General features: G+C 37.5%; 1 protein-coding gene across 7 annotated transcripts in view; it reads right to left on the bottom strand.

The window, feature by feature from the left end:
• The window catches only part of LOC103107907 (disintegrin and metalloproteinase domain-containing protein 2-like), a 152928-nt gene that overhangs the window by 101602 nt on the left and 34340 nt on the right, over positions 1-16986 (bottom strand). For all 7 annotated transcript variants that reach the window (XM_060182170.1, XM_060182162.1, XM_060182153.1 and 4 more), the window contains 4 exons: positions 9546-9729; positions 7296-7391; positions 6977-7172; positions 3496-3601 (listed from right to left, as the gene is read on the bottom strand). In XM_060182170.1, coding sequence (XP_060038153.1) covers positions 3496-3601; positions 6977-7172; positions 7296-7391; positions 9546-9729 — 582 coding nt within the window. The remainder of the gene's footprint in view (positions 1-3495; positions 3602-6976; positions 7173-7295; positions 7392-9545; positions 9730-16986) is intronic.

Genomic DNA, 16986 nt, shown 5'->3' with positions numbered 1-16986 from the left:
AGCAGCCAAAAAAAGCAATGTGCTCAAAGTCCTTTGCTTTTATACATTCCCTTCTCTGAAGCACCTCCTCAGGGTGACATTACTTGTATGCTAATAGTCCCAAACTCCTGTTGGGGTCACAACAGGATACAACAAGTGACAGTTAATGATTTTAACAACTGGGATAAAGTCTCACCTTGTCAGATAAATACGAAATCTAGATAAAGGCAAGAGACTGGCAAGCAAGAGATGGTTGTTGTGGTCAATAAGAGGCCACCCCATTATCTGGGGTTCTAGTCAGGGAATCCTTGGATTCCCACATAGCTATGATGAGCCTAGACCTCTAATAGATCCCTCTCTCTACCATCACTAGTCACTTTCATCAATAATTTCATCATATCTCTCGTGGGACTTTCCAGGACCCTGCCCTCACTGTAGAGCATCAATGGTAGGCAGTGTCCCACTCTCTGGAGGCTAGGTCACCCTACTCTGCCACTCAAGGAAGCCTGGTACTGAAATGAGGGCAGTCTAGAAAGTTCCTAGATGTTACCATCCTTTGTTAGCTGAGACTGTCATGGACTCAGAGATTACACAGTCTCCAGTGCTAAGTATAAATAGATATAGGCTCTAGGTCAGATTGATGGGTTTTACAGCTAATGATATTTATATACTTTCCTCATTCTGCCCTAATCCAGCTTTTCAGTCCTATTTTAAACTATAGAGGTAAATAGAGAGAGAAGAAGGAGGAGGAGATAGAGAGGAGAGAAAGATAGACACCTGCAGACCTGCTTTACCTTTTGAGAAGCGACTCCCCTACAGGTAGGGAGCTGGGGGCTCGAATAGGATCCTTAAGCTGGTCCTTGAGCTTTGCACCATGTATGCTTAACCTGCTGTGCAACCTTATGACTCCTCTCACTGATATTTCTTTTTTTTTTTAATATTTTTATTTATTTATTTTCCCTTTTGTTGCCCTTGTTTTTTATTGTTGTTGTAGTTATTATTGTTATTGTTGATGTCATCCCTGTTGGATACGACAGAGAGAAATGGAGAGAGGAGGGAAAGACAGAGAGGGGAAGAGAAAGACAGACATCTGCAGACATTTTTCATTGCCTTTGAAGGGATTCCCCTCCTGGTGGGGAGCCGAGGGCTGAACCAGGATCCTTAAGCCATTTCTTAAGTTTTGTGCCACATGTGCTTAACCTGCTGTACTACCGCCCTACTCCCATTGATTTTTCCTTTTTTGCTTATTTTGCTATCATGGTCTTTATGAACACACTTTTATAAACCCTACTAAAAAGTCCACAGAAGCTATTTTTTTTTAACAAAAGAAAAGGCTAGAATGACATTTAAATATGTTATATTCATAATATCAGTAGATGTCAATGATCTGAGCTTGCCAGAAAAATCACTGCATCACAATATGGCTCAGAAAACATGAGCTTTACTTTCTGTTTCTGATATTACTTATAAATGGTGCTTATCACACATGGTGAGTGTGATTACTTTTGTTCCAGTACCAGACACTTTTGATTGCAATAGCTCTATAATATAGTTTGAGATCTGGGAAAATGATTCAGTTTTTTTTTTCTTTTGGAAGAGCTTTAAGAAAGCATAGGTATTGGGAGTTGGGCTGTAGGGTAGCGGGTTCAAGGTATGTGGCCTGTAGCACAAGGATAGGCGTAAGGATCCTAGTTTGAGCCCCAAGCTCCCCACCTGCAGGGGAGTCGCTTCACAAGCAGTGAAACAGGTCTGCAGGTGTCCTTCTCTCTCCCTCCCTGTCTTCTCCTCCCCTCTCCATTTCTCTCTGTTCTATCCAACAATAAAGACATCAATAATATCTACAACAATAAAACAACAAGGGCAATAAAAGGAAATAAATAAATAAATATTAAAAACAAATATAGGCATATGTTTATGCTTGGTGATAAGCCCCGACCCACAAAAATCTAATTTTGAGCAGGTCCAAAAGATTAAATGGAGGAAGGAGAGTATGTTCAACAAAATACAGTTGACACGTACATAAAGATGAAACTGAACCACCACATTTCAGCACATACAAAAGTAAATTTCAAATAGATCAAGGCATTGAATGTTAGACCAGAAACTCAAATATTTAATGAAACACAGTGACAGAACTATTTCCTATATAAGTTTTATAGACATCTTCAAGGATTCAAGTACAATTGTAAGGGAAATGAAAACAAAAATACACCAATGAGACTATAACATGCCATACATCAGACCAAAGGCTAACAATTAAAATATAGAAAGAGCTCACCAAACTCAGCAACAACAACAAATGACTCCATCCAAAAGTGGGGAAATGATATGGACACAATATTCACCAAAGAAGAGATCCAAAAGGCTTACAGACATATGAAAAGTTATTCCATGTAATTGTCAGAGAAATGTAAATAAAGACAACAATGAGATGTCACTTCACTTCTGTGACATTTCATACATCAAAAAGAATAGTAACAACAGATATTGGAGAGGCTCTGGGGTCAAGGAACCCTCCTATACTGCTGGTGGAAATGTAAATTGGCCCAACCCCTGTGGAGAGCAATCTGGAGAACTCTCAGGAGACTAGAAATGGACCTATCCTATGACCTGGTAATTACTCTTCTGGGTATATATCTAAGGAATCAAACATACTAACCAAAATGATATGTGTATACCTATGTTCATAGCAGCACCATTTATTGTAGCTCAAAATTGGAAGAACCCTAATTATCCAACAACAGATGAGTTGCTAAGAAAGTTGTGAATATACATCAGTTACTAAGAATGATGAAGTCATCCCCTATACCACCATAAGCCAGATCTGAGCAGTACTCTGGGTCCTGGATCAGGTTGATAGGGTAACCAGTTAAAAATAAATAAAATAAAGAATGATGAAGCACCTTCTTCAATTCATCTTGTATGGAGCTTGAAGGAATTACGTGAAGTGAGTTAAGCCTGAAAGAGAAGAATGAATATGGGACGATCTCACTCATGGACAGAAGCTGAGAAATAAGAATAAAAAGGGGAAACAATGTTGAACTTGAACTAGATTTGGTGATTACACCAAAGTAAAGGACTCTGGGCCCACTGATGTCAGTGATGATGATATTCAAATCTTAAGTGTCATAAAAGTAAAGCTTGGTACAGAATCACACAAGTAAGCTTAAGATGTTAAAACAAGATATCTGTCAATATAATACATACTCTTAAACAGAGCACTGTTTTCAGGGTAGTGAAAAAGTAATGTATTTTATTTCATAACTATAAGAATATGACAGCATTGAAAATAAACACTTATTCTAACTATATATGATTATTTTCTTCTGTAAGCTAAACACTCTTGAGAGTTATGGTAATTTGGGCTTCAAGAAAGGGAGGTTACTATCATTGTATATTAAAGACTTTCATAGTTTAATGCCAGGTGATATTATGATTACAAGTAAACTTAATTATCTGGTTATACTTTCAAATTTAACATTAATAGATTTTTCTGTTATATTTTTCAAAACATACTCAGGTGAACACTTCTTGGGTCCGGAGCTGTCAGTACCACAGTTCCCAAATTCATCAGTCATAGAATTAATAAAATTAAAACATTCTGGAGAGCCAAATTCTGCATCTGAAAAGAATAAGTGTGGTCAAACACATTAAAATCATATTAAATTGGAAATGATTAATTATTTAAGATTCTGAGATGGTTTAAAAGATATTGCACAAAATATTTTAATATAAAATTGAAAATAAAAACTAGACTTAAGATTGTAAAAACATCTGCAGATCGTTAATAATGGAAAATATTCTTGTTTACTGAGGAAATCTTAAAAGAATGCTTTTGCACGATTTTTAAAATTAAACCACTAATTGTTAATTTTATCTTTGTCATCAAACTTTCCTCAGTTGGTTTTAGTTAATGAACTTCACACTCACTGTCTAATCCATAAACAAAATCTGATGATCATAAGGTCTAGCCTATTAAATCAATAATATAATTTTTTCACCATCCATCAGTTCTATACTAGTTGAATGTTTAAGCCACAAATCTTTGATAGCAAGATTTAGGCATCGCATTGTGGTACTTAAGAAAATTATTTTACATAAACAAGACCTCAATAAACACTAGAGTATCTTATGTGAAATTATTAGATGCAATAGGAGTTGAAAATTAGCAACTGATTTGTCTCCAAGGTCCTTTGCAAACTTGATTATGCGTGGTAACTTAAAATTCCAAGCTAAATTAGGGGAGCAGATCATTGTTTGTGAACATTAAAGGAAATCAAAGTGGGAAGAGAAATTTAGAGACTCAAGAAGCCTCAAATATGTACTTGGTACCCCAAAAGATTTTTTTTTTTTACTTATGTGAAGAACATGAAGTAAAAATATAAAGAAATGGGTTGCACAAGGCAGTGCAGATTTTTCTGCAGTTCCTTTGAGCCACTTGCTGGGCATCACCTCTGCCATGGCCAACTGTTGCCAGTCTGCTGTATCTAGTGGCTTTTGGGCCTAGTCTACTCCCTCAACCCCTGCCAATTCAGCCTGGCTGATTTCAGCTAGGCCTCTTGCAGCTAGGCCCCAGGCTAATCAGGGTCCATGTATAAGGCTACCATCCAGTTCAGTTTAACATCCTGCTACCTACTGCCTCAAGTCCTTTGGAAGAGAATCAAATAATAGGAAGATAGAATTAATCATGGTAGTAATGACTCCAAACTGAACAGAGCTATACAAAACTCTTGATGAAGATCTCAAAGCTATTATCTTAGAAATGTTCACTGAACTGAGGATGATAGAGAAGGACTACAACAAATTCAGAGAACTAATGAGGCATTTTAAAGATAAATTCATAGTTTTGTTCAGAAAAGCACAAAACCCAGAAGAACACACACAAAGCAGAGGAGAATCTGTTCAGGGTGGCATACACCAAAGGTCAAAGTGGAGAACAAGAAAATAATAAAGAAATCACCCTCTCTCATCAAAAAGAAAAAAAAATCAGTAAAAGAAAAAAAGAACAGTAAAAAATAAAGATAAGAGACTTATGGGAGAACATTAAGAGGAACAAAATGTGTGTGTGGGGGGCAATAAAAATGGACAGAATTTATATCTGAAAAAAAATTAGCTGGAAATTTTTCCTAATCGAAGAAAGGAAAATATCTATAGGTCCAGGAGAGTTGATTGACTCTGGAAAAAAAAAATCAAAGCTAAGTTCACCAAGTCTCACAAAAAGGCAATGTTTATTTATAAACAGATGCTTCAGGAAGCTTCTAGGAAAAAGTTGCAGATTTATCTACAAAGAAAACTCTGTAAGGCTGACAGTGCTTTTGAAACAGAAACTCTGAATACTAGAAAGGATTGACAGGATAAATCCTTCACTCAAGATGACTTTATTGTGATAGGTTACCAATCAGATTAGAAGTGACACAGAGTTTTTTAGACAAGGAACAGCTGAAGGAATTCATCCCACTAAATCAGACCTAGAAGTAGTAATGAAGGGACTCATGGAATGAAAATACAGGATGACTTTACCCACAGGGGGAATCAAAAACAAACAAAGAAAAAACAAAACAACTTAGGGGCTGGGTGGTGGCATACCTGGTTAAGTGCACATTTTACAGTGCACAAGAATCAGATTCAAGGCCCAAGACTCCACTGGCAAAATGAAAGTTTTGCAAGTGGTGAAGCAGAGCTATAGGTGTTTCTCTGTCTCTCTCCCTCTCCCCCATTTCAATTTCTTTCTGTCTCTATGCAATAATAAATAAATAAAATTAAAAAAAAAACATAAAAAACCCTACTATTCAATGAAGACTATGAACCTGAACAACACAACTAAAGTTAACAAAAGACTGGACAAAGGGTGAGGGGTGTAGGGAGTGAAGTGGTCCAGTGGACTTTGGTGGCTAAATATTAATGATTTGATGGTGGCGGTGGGGTAACACATTTGGAAGAGGTGAAAATTTTGCTTCTGAGACACAGGCATGTAAACCAAGGTTACCGTGAAAACAAAAACTATGATTAAAAATGTTGGTCTAATATATATCTCACTGTTCTCCCTACCTCTTAAAAATTGCGACAAAATGTGGTTTCAGTTTTTTTTCTACTTGTGCTTTGGAAGAACTATCTAAGAAAGCATTGTCTAATCCATAGTCATGAATTTGTATCTATGCTTTCTTCTAACAGCTGTATAGTTTTTGTTGTTATACTTTGATCTATGAAACATTTTTTAGTTAATTCTTATGTTTGTTATGCAGTAGGCTTGCAGATTCATTCTTTTTCATGTGAATATATAGCTGTTTGAGCACACTGTTCATGGGTGGGGGGTAAATGGTTTGTAGTGGTGTCACTGACTCATGTGTACAACTTCTCATCTCCCTGTCAAAGTTTTTTGTTTTTTCAAAATACTTTCCTCATAACTGAGGTCTTTTTACATAACTATGCACTAGTATCCCAAGGTTCTCTTCAATCCCTATCTCTCCCTCCTTCCCCAGAGTCCTTTTCTTTGATGCACTACAGTATGTCCAGTACATTTTTCACTTACTCGTCTCCCTCCCTGTCCCTACTTATTAAGTTCGGCCTATAAGTGAGACTATTCTCTATTTGTTTTCCTCTCTGTCTCTTTTTTTTGTTATTTAAATTAACATGATGTCTTCAAGTTCCATCAAAGATGATGTAAAGGAGATGACTTCAAAATTTTTAACAGTTGAGTACTATGTTCCATCATACATTTATTGTTTTTTTTTTTTTACTCATCTGTTGCTGTAACATGTGAAGTCTGACTAATTGCTCCTTTAAAGGTAGTTTGTTCAGCTCACCTTGCATGTAGATGTAATAAGACTTTCAATACTCCACTCTGAGTTTGTAGAAAAAAATTCATAATTTTAGTCCCAGACAGTTTTATCCCTAGCAGCATTTCCCTTCTATCAAACTACTGATTGGTAAAGTCACAATCTTTTTAAAGTCTAAGTTTCAGAATGTTTAAGCAAGAAAATTTAATGATAATAAATACCGGGACCAATTAGACTTGAACATTGGTCTTGCCCATTTACACAAGTTCCCTTCAGGCAGATCCATCCAGACCCACATTGGTGTCCATCCATCACATGATGGTCAGGTTGACAAAGTTTAGAGGTTCCATTGCAATATTCAGGGACATCGCATACATTGTCCTTGACATGCCGACATTCTTTTCCTAAAGTTGCATACTGGTGGGATGAGGTAATGGATATTGAATACAGAAAACTACAGCATGATAAAGACAGTGTGCATATAATAATATAATGAAAACTTTATGGTAGGTGATATCAAAATGTTTTAAAGATTCTTACTTTACAATGATCACAGCACTCTTCGGAACTACACTGTTGATTTGCCTTAAGCTTGCATGTGGTAGGCTCACAACAGTCTATCATCTCAGCACATTCCTGAAAAGCAAGTCAAAAGCTCTGAAGTATTTTTTAACTTCTACTTAGCTGGACAACAATGTATGTAATAAAGAGAACAATGTTTGACTTCTTCGGGGAAGAAAAATATAACCACCTATTCATCTAGAAATGGACACTTGGCTACCTACTCAGTGTTATAGTGTGTATTCTTTAAATACCAGGGGAAACCCAAGAATACTGGTAGCAGAATTTTCTGAAGCTCTCAAGTCTAGCAAAGGCAGGGTATCAAGATCTGTGACTCTTGTGGACAAAGAGGTGGCTTCTAAAGTACAATGGATAAACAGAAGCCATGATTCAACAATTTCGTTATTGTGATTAGCTCTTAATCAATCTTTCTACATCTATTGTATATAAATAAGGTAGCAGCTTCCATGGATCATTCTAAATGGACTTTAAGCTACTTAAAAATGAGGAGCTACCAGGTGGTGGTGGCGCACCTGGTTGAGCACACATGTTACAGTGTGCAAGGACCCAGGTTCGAGCCCCTGGCCCCCACCTGCAGGGGGAAAACTTCACAGGTGGTGAAGCAGTGCTGCAGGTGTCTCTCTGTCTCTCTCCCTCTCTATCACCCCCTTCCCTCTTAATTTCTGACTGTCTCTATCCAGAAAATAAATAAAATAAATAAAGATAAAATTTTTTTAAAAATGAGGAGTTATCAAAATCATTTTTTAGTGTAACTGAAGTCATCCTCTTCAGCCCACTCACCCATATGTTATTATGCTTAGCCACTCCCCTTCCCTCCCCTCCTCTCCTCTCCTCTCCCCTCATCTCCTCCTCTCCCCTCCTCTCCCCTCCCCTCCCCTATCCTTTTGCTTTCTTAAATTCCCTTTCCCTCAGGGCCAGGAAATTGCTCACCTGGTTAACCACACACATTACAAAGGCAAGGAGCCAGGGTCAAGCCACTGGTACCCACCTGCAGGAGGAAAGCTTCAAGAGTGGAGAAGCAGGGCTGCAAGTGACTGTCTATCTCTCTCTCTCTGTCTCCCTTTCCACTACCAATTTCTCTCTGTCACTATCCAGTAAATAAATAAAAAAATAATTTAAAAAGTTCCCTTTCCCTCTATTCTCCCCACGTCTTCTTCCAGTACAAAAAAAAAAAATCTGTAGTTAAGACTTCTGTGAATTGGAAAGACTGACTTTGTTTGGTTTTTAACTGTCCAAATCTTTTTGATATAAATGTTGACCTAAAGTAAGGCCCAACGGTGGAACAGAATGGAAGGTGAGATGTACTAACACCTATCTTGGGGAGATATGGACATATGCACACACTGTGATAACAGCAAATTGTAAATAATCATTACTTCACTAAAGTGACACTGAAGGCAAAAAAAAATTAAAAATGTTGATGTGCATTAAAATATTCAACCTTCATATCTAAGTGGTTAGCTCAGTTGGAGATTGTTGTATGCTTTGCATACAACAGATGTGCTTACTTTGTCATGCAGGAGACTTGAAATTCAAGACAGGTGCCCTACCACACTGGGATGAAAGTCAGTGCTGTGGTGTCATTCTTCTTTCCCTCTCTGTCTCTTTGACTGAAAAGTAGGTTTGGAATAGTAAAGCCCTGGCAAATAGTTAATTGATTATTCAAACATGCAAATATATTTTTGGTTCAATTTTGAAATTTTGTCTATTTTTTCAGACTATCAAAGCACTTCATCTTAAGAATACTAGAGGCCTCAGTGGTGGCACAGCGGATAGAGTTTTGAACTGAAAAAGCATGGTCTCCAAGTTCAGTCCCTGGCATAGCATGTGCCACAGTGATGTTCTCAGATATTCTTATTCTCGCTCTTGCTCTCTCTCCTTTGCTTTCCATTGTGAACAAATCTTGAAAAAGTAACAATGAGAAATACCAACAAATAAGATACCCCAAAGTTGATTTAAACATAGATCAACGCAGCTACAGAATTAATGATCTGAAAAAATCTTCTAAGTGGATAATCCATAGAACACACACACACACACACACACACACACACACACACACACAGTTTTATAATTCCTTCATGCATTCTTGAGGTCTTTGTAGAAAACTTAGTTTGATTGATTAGGAAAAAACAGCTATGCAACACTAAAATTTACTTAACATTTTTTCTGTAATTCTGGTCTATATTTTTTCAAATTAGCACTAACAATTTCATCCCGGCCACAATCACACTGTTCACCATCTTGCAGTTCTCTATCACCACATTCTGCAGCTTTGTATGAGGGATCTAAGCGTGGCTGATTTTGAAGACACTGGGACTTTGCCTTGGAAATAAAGTGTACAAAGTCTTCCATGCTGCAGTTACTGAAGTTTTTCACACCAGTAGAATGTCTGAAAATACATCAAACTTCAGATGTTTATGTAAACATTGCTTCCATCCCCTGCCTAGAGTCACAACAGAACAAATGTTCTGTTTTGTAATGTTATTTTCATTGGTTGTGTGAATAAAACTAAATGTACAGAATTTAAATGGGCTTAGGTATCTAACTGGGAATTGGCTCTTAAATTACAGTTATTTATTGCACTGTTATCTCTTGAAACTCCTCTCTCATAAAATATGGTACCTGTTTTATTTGCTACTTCTTTCTCCTTTCATGACTTAATGCTATAATATACTTGCATTGACAAGAAGGTATTTCTCTTCCTTTTTTTATATTTCTGTACTAGTAAACTTACATAGTTCTATATTTTAAACAGGCATTTCAAAGATTTATTTTCCTAACTTGAACTTAACACCTGAACTCCAGGATACACTAACTCTTGTTATTTTTTTCAATTGGGGAGTCAATGGTTTACAGTATAAACTTTAGCACAGAGATACAGCCTCCCGTCTCCCTCTAATATGTGCCTGAGTGACATTTGATTCCTCAGTTTATGATCCCTTTAGCCCATCTCTTTCCTTCCTTACCCAGAGTCCATTGTTCTGACACAGTACACCCTACTCAGTCCAAGTTTCACCTAATGTTTTCCCTTTCTGTCCTTTATCCTTAAATATCACCTGACAGTGACCATATGATACTCATCTTCCTCTTTCTGGTTGTCTCACTCATCATGTTACCTTTCAAGTTCTGATCATGACATTGCAAAGGAGATGATCTTGTTATTTTTATAAGCTGCATAGTATTCTGTTGTGTATATGTAACATAACTTTCTTTTTAAATTATTTTTATTCATTTATTTTTGGAGACAGAGACTCTTTGATTTAAATCATTATTTTGGATTTCCTTAACTTTCAGAGACATGCAAATATGAGTCATGTCTCAATAAGTCATGTCTCAATATATCCTCACTTAGGATATAATCATCTTAGCCACATTGTAAACATTCACTTCCTCACCACAAAATTACAAGGCATGGACACAAATGTACAGATATTCACACTTGCACTAGAATGATTGTAATTAAAGGGAGAACCTTTTCCTTAACCTCCAATGAATAATTTGTCCAGCATTCTCCCTTTTTCAGAAAGAAAAACGCTCATTACAACAAAAATAATGAAATTTTCATTTAGTATAATTGTGAGACACAGTCTGAAGTATCTTAGCTACAAAGAGAAAAACAGTGCCTCGGGTTAAACTCGCATGGCGAGAAGCACAAAGACTAGTGTAAGAATCCCAGTTCAAGGCCCTGGCTACCCACCTGCATGGGGGGGGGTCACCTCATTAGCGATGAAGCAGGTCTGCAGGTGTCTATCTTTCTCTTCCTCTCTCTGTCTTCTCCTCCTCTCTCCATTTCTCTCTGTCCTATCCAACAGTGATGACATCAGTAACAACAACAATAACAGTAACAACAACAACGATACAACATCAGTGGTAATAAAAGGGAAAAAAATGACCTCAAAAAACAATGGATTCATGGTGCAGGCACCTAGCCTCAACAATAACCCCAGAGGCAAAAAAAAAAAAAAACAACAGTGCCTCAACATACATTCATGCTTTTACTGTGAAGCATGAATATTCAAATCAGCAAAGTATGAAAAACAAAAGAAAATTAAATGAAATATCAGTATTAAGTAACCCCCAACAAACTTAAATATGAGCATCTAAAACGTATATATTTGGACCACAAGAAATGTTTAAAAAAATAATAAATCAATAGTAAAAAGCATTTGAAAATAAAATTGACTTACCCCTAAAATAGTTCACAAGGCAAAGAATGAATCATTAAGTTGAAAATATTTTAACTAAATGGGAAAGGAATACTAACTATTATACTAAATGTAATATGAAGGACTGCTTTACTGTTGGTAAGTAGGGAAAAACGTGTGGTTGATTCCACTGCGGATCCCTGTGGGTCCACAGCAAATATTGGGACAGCCTGCTGAGTGAGACCTAGATACGGGAAATTCTCATGGTGGTGAAAGAGGGGACAAAGAAAAATTCCTACCAACAGGGGAATCCCCGTTAGGATAATAGGTCATAGTGGGGAAAAAGTTCTGTGGCCTTTACCTTAGGGGGAAAATAAAAATAACGTGTACTAAGCTCCTGTCCCCATAATCCTTTGAAGTTTTATAGTTGGGACAAGAAGTGGGAGGCTATCTGTTATAAATTGGGGTAAGAGCCAACATTAGGATCCATCTTAGCAAGTGATTGCTACCTTGCTGAGCATGATTTTGGTGGTTTTTATAATGACCCCCATTTCCATAATAATGAATGCTGAGTGTAAGTTTCTGAGGATTTACTGAATTCTCATAGTGAGTGTCTCCACATACTCAGTGTACACATAAGGGTTTCTCTAGATATCTGCCAAGTCCTAAGTTGACACCTCTTCCTACTGCCCTGCAAAGGTCTTATTATTTTAATATTCCAACTTAAAGATAATAAAAAAAACTCAGTCCCACAATATAGGCTTTTACTAGAAAATAAGAAATGTCTCAAATAACCATTCTAACTTTATATCCTAATAAAATAGTTGTAGAAAGACCAAAACCAAAGTTAACATTAGATGTAACATTAGATGGATAACAAAAAATTAAAGTTAAGATAAAATATAAAATGTTCATGAAACTAAAAGCTATTTCTCCCAAAGGTTAAACAAAATTGACTACTATTAGACTCACTAAAAAAAAAAAATGAGAGAGAGAGAGAGGGCCTGGTTGAATGCACACATTACAATGTGTAAGGACCTTGTTCCTAACCCTAGGTCCCCACCTACAAGTCAGAAGCTTCATGAGTAATGCAGAAATGATGCAGGTATCTCTCTTCTCCTTCTCTTCCTCCTTCTCTCAAATTATCTTAGTCTCTGTCCAATAAAATAAAATATAAATATTAATAAAAATGGCTGCCAGGAGCAGTTGTGCAGGTACAGAGTCTCAGCATTAAGCCTGGTGGCAAAAAGAAAGAAAGAAAGAAAAGAAAAGAAAAGAAGAGAAAAGAAAAAGAAAGAATGAAATAGCTTAATGGATGAGTTAAACATGAAAGGGCAGAAATTATAGCTGACACCACAGAAATACACAAGATGAGTACAACCAGTAAGTAATAAGTACATTTTCTCCACAAAGTTTGAGAAACTAGGAGAGATGGTTGAATTTTTATCAGTAGAATAATGTAAAACTCCTAAGACTCTCTGAATCAGGAGAAAAATGGGAAATGTACTGGGGTTTTGCTCTATGAGTTTTCTCACTTTAATGGTAAACATGGATTACTTTTTCAGGGTCTAGCTAAAAAATTGTTATCCTAGATGTTTTTCAGGGATCTTGTCTGATTTGTTGGCAGAATGGATTTCCTTGCCTCTCCATTCTGTCTGTGCCATCATTTGTTAAATTGTACAGTGATGAATAGTTGACCAGAGATGGTGGGGCTGAGATACACAAAGAGATGCTGGGCCTGCAGCAGCCATAAAGTCATCCCTGGAATGTTTATCATGCTAGAAGGTACTTAGCAGGACTCCTGTTGGTTCACCAGGCCTGGGGAAACTATAAAAAGATTCCTAGGGTGGTCAATTATACTGAGTGATGACTTGGACACTTGGACCTAAAGTGATCCAGCTGTCTTTCACTGGGGCTCACAGGGCTTAATAGTCATGCAAACGGCCACAGAAGTTCTGGGGTGGTGGTGGTGGTGTTTCCCTGTGTGAACCTAAAGTGACCTGGCTGCTTCTGTGCAGCACATGAGAATGACAATCATGCTACGGGGACAATGACTAAAGCTGGTTCCCAGTGTGAACCAAATGTGACTAGGTTGTTTCTGCTTGAAGCATGTGAGGGCTGACAGCACAGGTCCCATCCTGGCTGTTTCAGCAAGGACAAGGTTAGGGTTGATGGTCACCTGAGGGGATGCAGTAGCAGCTCTTGGTTGGGGAGAGGGACAGTTCCTGTGTGGACTAAATGCAGCCCAGCTGTCTCTGGTTTGGGTATGAACTGAAGTCCTAAAATGAATCTAAAACAACCCAGGTGGGGCCAGGTTGTGGCTCATCTGGTTGAACGCACATGTTACAATGTGTAAGGACCCTGGTTTGAGCCCATGGTCCTCACCCACAGTGGGAAAGGTTTGCCAGTGGTGAAGCAGTGCTGCATGTATCTCTCTGTCTCTCTCCTTATCTCTCCCTTTCCTCTCAATTTCTGTCTCTATCCAATAAATAAAGATATTTAAAAAATTGAAAAAATGAAATCCAGTTGTCTCCTAACATCTAAATCAGTACATTTAGTAATTAACATGTAACAAAGGCTTAGCAAATACATCTTAGTGTGGGATAAGATGAACTGTATAATCTTCTAAATTAAAGGTTGTTGTCTTTTTTTTTTGTCATCACTGCAATTTTACTATTGAAGGTACACTTTTATCAAACAGAGAGGGAGAAAGAGTAACAGAAAGACAGACACCGCAGCACTGAAGCTTCCTTCAGTGTAGGGGTAGATGGACTTGAACATGGGTCATACTCATAACAAAGCAAAAACACTATCCAAATGCGCTATTTTGGCAGTCTTGAAGTTGTTATAAATATCTGATACAACTTAAAGTTCTTGTTTTATATAAAAGTAATTCTAAAAAATACTTGATTTACTAATTTGGGTAGAGACCAAGAGAAATTGAGGGGAGAGTGGAAAGATAGATACAAAGAGACACCTGCAACTCTGCTTCACCACTTGTGAAGCTTTGCCCCTGCAGGTGGGGGCCAGGGGCTTGAATCCTCCTTGGTCCTTGTGCACTGTAACATGTGCAGGTGTGCTGCCACCTGGCCCTACAATTTCAAGTTCTTATTCTGAAAATATAATAGAAACTATTTGTAAAGGTCAATATTTAACTAAGATTAAAATTATTCTGGCCCTTCTTTAATAAAATGTATTATTTAAAAGCTAATGAAGAGTTAGGCATGGATTTCATTTATTTTAAGAATGTATATGCCCAGTAATGTTTGTTGTCGAATCATATGGTATTCCCAATATTAGGATTTTTTAAAAATTATTTATTTATTTATTAAATAAATGGGTAATGGATAGTGACAGAGAGAAATTGAGAGGGGAGAGGAAGATAGTGAGGGAGAGAGTCAGAGAGGCACCTATAGCCCTGCTTCACCACTTGTGAAGCTTTACCCCTGCAGGTGGGTACCAGGGTCTTGAACCTGCGTCCTTGCGTACTATTGTCTGTGCGTAACCTGTTGCGCCACCAACTGTCCCCACTTAGAGGACTTTTTTTTTTTTGAATTTCCACATTGTTTCCATAGAGGTTGTGTCAATTTACTGTCATAAAAGCAGTATAAAAAACTATTTCTTAATAGTCATTTATGGAATACCTGTCTTCATAAGGATTTCTTCCAAATCAAAATCTCAGATTAAAAACTGATACAAACATTTTTAGAAAATGACTATGAGTCTACAGTCATACCACCCATAACATGCCCAGCCTCCTCTGATTTCAGAAAAAAAAAATGACTTTAGAATAAGTGAAGAAATGCTGTGTGTTAGAAAATAACCATGACACCATCCTGACCTGCCTGGGAGATGCCCTCACTAATGTGTCCTGGACCACCTCTCCAAAGCCCTGACATACTCGGGAAAAATAGAAACAAGCTGGGGGGTATGGATCAACCTTCCAAGGCCCATGTCCAGCAAAGAAGCAATTACAGACACCAGATCTCCCATGTCCTGCTTCCCATAAAGATCTTTGGTCCATATCCCAGAAGGATTAAGAATACGGAAGCTTCTAATGGAGCAGAGGGGATACAGAACTCTGGTGTGAGAACTGTATGGAATTGTACCCCTCTTGTTGGGCATTAAGCCAGCCCACCCTGCCCCATCTTGCATTGCTGACAAGATGGCCTATTTACATAATCATTGTTTTGCCTGGAAGATCCCCACCCATCCCATTGATCTATCTTCTTTCTACCTTGAGTACAGCCCTGTCTGCAGGGTAATATTAATCGCACCAGTTAAAACCGTTGCAACAGTTGCTAAGAAAGCTTCCACCTTCCCAGCATGCTTTTGCCTTTCTCCACCCCCTTGCCTAGCCATTTCCGTTTCCAACTTGCCACTTCCAGTTTTATCCTATAAAAGCATTGGCTTTCTGATCAATAGATCTTTTTGCATTACCATGCTGCCACGACTTGCTGATTCATCTATCTCCCGTGTCACTGAGTGAGTAGCAGCCCAGGCAGAGTCTTGTCTAGTTCTCTCCAACCCAGAGAGCACACATTCTGGGAATAGGCACCCCACACTAGCCTGGCACCCTCTTATACCACAGAACAATCTTGTCTATCATTATTAAATCATCAATAAAAAAAGTAATAAAAGAAATGGAAAGCTCCTTAAAGATTTCTGTTGTAAATGATGAGGCTTAATTTTCTAATAATTTTGAGATAAAAAGAATATATAAGAATTTTCCACTAGGAAAAAGAGGAGAAGGAAAAAGTGGAGCATAAGAAAAAAGGAGAGAGGAGAGGAAGAAGAGGAGGAAGAGGGAAAATAGAAAGAGGACGAAAAGAGAGAAGAGGAGTGCTCTAGTCACTGAACAGATAGTGGTTTCTTTAAATCCCCTATTTTGTAGCAATTCTATAACATCATGCTGTTGGCTTTAACAAAATAATAACCAAATTCACAAGATTGTAGAAGCATGAATAGATCACTGGCAAAGGCTTTTTCCAGTTCCTGAACACTGGCATTTATTAACATCATCAAAAGATATTCCCATACTAAGACTCAGTAACTGAGCCATAGTAACGTTAAATATCAGAATTTCTGAAATCAGCATCTGACAACTAAAACATGCCAAAAATTCGTACATAGCCTGAGAGAATGCAGAAGAACCACCTGGACTTTGCAATACTAAGAGACCATTCGAATATAGTGATCACAAGACTGTATTTGACTTTTTAAGGAAAGAAACTACCAATTTTTATTAAATTAAATATCATTAAATTGCAAAAATCCTACAAATAAACAGTGACAAGTGTAGGTTGGATCACATACGAGAAAAAATAAGACTTGATTACAGTTCACTGTGAAACAGACGAGCAGCATAGGCATGATCATACATATTTGCTCTATATTTAGCCGTGACTAGTTATTTTCACAGCTTAGATGTCTTAACTAAGTACACTAAACTTTTCTGATAAAAACTATAATAGGGGGGACCAGGTGGTGGCACACCTGGC

This window comes from Erinaceus europaeus, chromosome 2, assembly GCF_950295315.1.
Source record: "Erinaceus europaeus chromosome 2, mEriEur2.1, whole genome shotgun sequence".
Classification (NCBI taxonomy): domain Eukaryota; kingdom Metazoa; phylum Chordata; class Mammalia; order Eulipotyphla; family Erinaceidae; genus Erinaceus; species Erinaceus europaeus.
The sequence above is the reverse complement of the archived record's forward strand: the minus strand, read 5'-3'. Positions and strand labels throughout refer to the sequence as shown.